This window comes from Frankliniella occidentalis, unplaced genomic scaffold (assembly GCF_000697945.3).
Source record: "Frankliniella occidentalis isolate FOCC.00 unplaced genomic scaffold, Focc_3.1 Scaffold51, whole genome shotgun sequence".
Taxonomy (NCBI): domain Eukaryota; kingdom Metazoa; phylum Arthropoda; class Insecta; order Thysanoptera; family Thripidae; genus Frankliniella; species Frankliniella occidentalis.
Genome location: NW_026267181.1, coordinates 384,818 through 385,725, shown reverse-complemented (window position 1 = coordinate 385,725; position 908 = coordinate 384,818). Strand labels below are relative to the sequence as shown.

At 39.9% G+C, this 908-nt stretch overlaps 1 protein-coding gene across 1 annotated transcript in view; it reads right to left on the bottom strand.

Annotated features, from left to right (window-relative positions):
* The window catches only part of LOC127749396 (uncharacterized), an 8,280-nt gene that overhangs the window by 2,725 nt on the left and 4,647 nt on the right, over positions 1 to 908 (bottom strand). Inside the window, exons 2-3 of the mRNA XM_052267409.1 lie at positions 503 to 600; positions 182 to 316 (exon numbers count right to left, since the gene is read on the bottom strand). Coding sequence (XP_052123369.1) covers positions 182 to 316; positions 503 to 600 — 233 coding nt within the window. The remainder of the gene's footprint in view (positions 1 to 181; positions 317 to 502; positions 601 to 908) is intronic.

Here is a 908-nt window from a genome sequence, read left to right as displayed (position 1 = left end):
ATTTTTCCTTGACGCTACCGTACACCTACGCTCCGTTGCAGGCAATTTTGAAAAGCCTTGCTCTTAAACTGTCGACTACTGGGCCCCTTACCCTAAGTCAACACATAGTTTTCACTATTTAGTATATTTCTTCTTTTTTCCAGAAATAGTGCAGACTCAACAGTATGTCGACTGAACCTACCGTCTTCACCATTGAATGACATGCTTTCACCACCATCGCTAACATCTGAAGTGGGTTTGTCCTTCTCTTTCAAAGAATGTTGGATTAATTTCTCTGCTGCAGCTCTGGCATTTCTGCTTGGTACAACTCTCCTACCTAAAATATAATAATAAGGGATGTGAATTATCTTGGAAATAGAAAGTATTATAAATGTGCAAAATTAAAATTACTCTGATGTCTAAATATGACTACTTTGTAGAAATTTTCACACAAAGGTCTATTTTTGAGAAGTCAATAGATTTTATACCCATTCGAGCTATTACACTTACTACTACTACTTACTTTGGCATGGGGTTGAGGTGGCTGAGTCAGGTTTTGCTCTTGTGTCAGCACAAGGCTTTTGTGGTTTCTTGATCTTTGGACTACTCGACACTTGTAACCTATACACACGGAGTTCGTGGACGCTCCGTATAAACACGCAGTTCCCGGGGGCTCGGTACAAACACGGAGTTCAGCAGGCCGCCGTATAGCGTCGTAACTATGTTTTTTGAAAATTTCAAGTTATGAAGTGCGTCGGATAGAAGAAACCAAAGGCTATCGATCAGAGAAAACCGCATTTCAATATGTCAATTAGTTCAAAAGTAATTCTGGTCTGAAAATCAAGCCACCCATAAGGCTCAATGTAAATCCAAAACTTTGAAGCGCTATATCTCAGAAGTGACTTTCAAGCACTTACGACGTTATACGG